Raw genomic sequence first — 871 nt, 5'->3', positions numbered from 1 at the left:
GGCTCGGGCATCTGGTCAGGATGCCTCCTGGACGCCTCCCTGGTGAGGAGTTCAGGTCCCACCGGGAGGAGGGGAGACCCAGGACACGCTGGAGGGACGATGTCTCTCTATGGCCTGGGAACGCCTTGGGGTTCCTGGAGGACCTGGAAGAGGCTGGAGAGGGAAGTCTGGGCCTCCTGAGGCTGCTGACCCCGAGACCCGACCCGGATAAGATGGATGGATGGATGTTGAAACAGGGGAACCTCAGGAACCTCATGTGGATAAATCTGCACACAGAAAGGTTCTGGATCCTGATTGGTTCTATAAAACCTGACATTCTAGAACATGTCTGTGGGTTCTGGTCGAGTCCAGTTCTTGTCTTGACAGCCTGATGGTCCCGCCTCCTCTCCTTGCTCCCTTCTTATGCCTCCACCTCCGCTGTGCTCCAACATGGTGTCACATGACCTGCATGTCTCTGTCCAGGAAGATTCTGCTGAGGTTCTGGTCCAGCAGCTGCAACAGAGACTGAAAGAGACGGACTGCTTTCACAAGGTGAGTCCAGGAGAACCGGGTTCAACTGCTGCTGTTCTGCTACCACCCAGTAGAACCAGCAGAACCAGGATTCTGCAGGGTTCTGCTAGTTCGGCCCTAATGGATCCATGTTTCACAGTATAGCTCCATGCGCGCTCCCTGATTAATGCTAAGGGCTATTAGCATCCCACAGGGTGACCAAATGTCCTCTTTTTCCCAGATATGTCAACTATCACGTTCTTTTCATCTGGTGGATTTCCCTTATTGATGAAAATGTTTTCATTGTTAACTGAAGGAAGCCGATGTTTTATTGGCCTTTCTCTTCACTGCTGTTCACCACAAACAGGTGCATTCAGGTGGC

The 871-nt window shown here is 52.6% G+C and overlaps 1 protein-coding gene across 1 annotated transcript in view; it reads left to right on the top strand.

Annotated features, from left to right (window-relative positions):
• The first annotated feature begins 110 nt into the window (after positions 1 to 110).
• The window catches only part of ak8 (adenylate kinase 8), an 8,437-nt gene continuing 7,676 nt past the window's right edge, over positions 111 to 871 (top strand). The window contains exon 1 of the mRNA XM_008402781.2: positions 111 to 531. Within this exon, the coding sequence (XP_008401003.1) occupies positions 403 to 531 (129 nt within the window). The 5' untranslated portion in view covers positions 111 to 402. The remainder of the gene's footprint in view (positions 532 to 871) is intronic.

This window comes from Poecilia reticulata, unplaced genomic scaffold (assembly GCF_000633615.1).
Source record: "Poecilia reticulata strain Guanapo unplaced genomic scaffold, Guppy_female_1.0+MT scaffold_257, whole genome shotgun sequence".
In the NCBI taxonomy this organism is placed as follows: Eukaryota; Metazoa; Chordata; class Actinopteri; order Cyprinodontiformes; family Poeciliidae; genus Poecilia; species Poecilia reticulata.
Note: the sequence above shows the minus strand (reverse complement) of the source record. Positions and strands in the feature narration are given on the sequence as shown.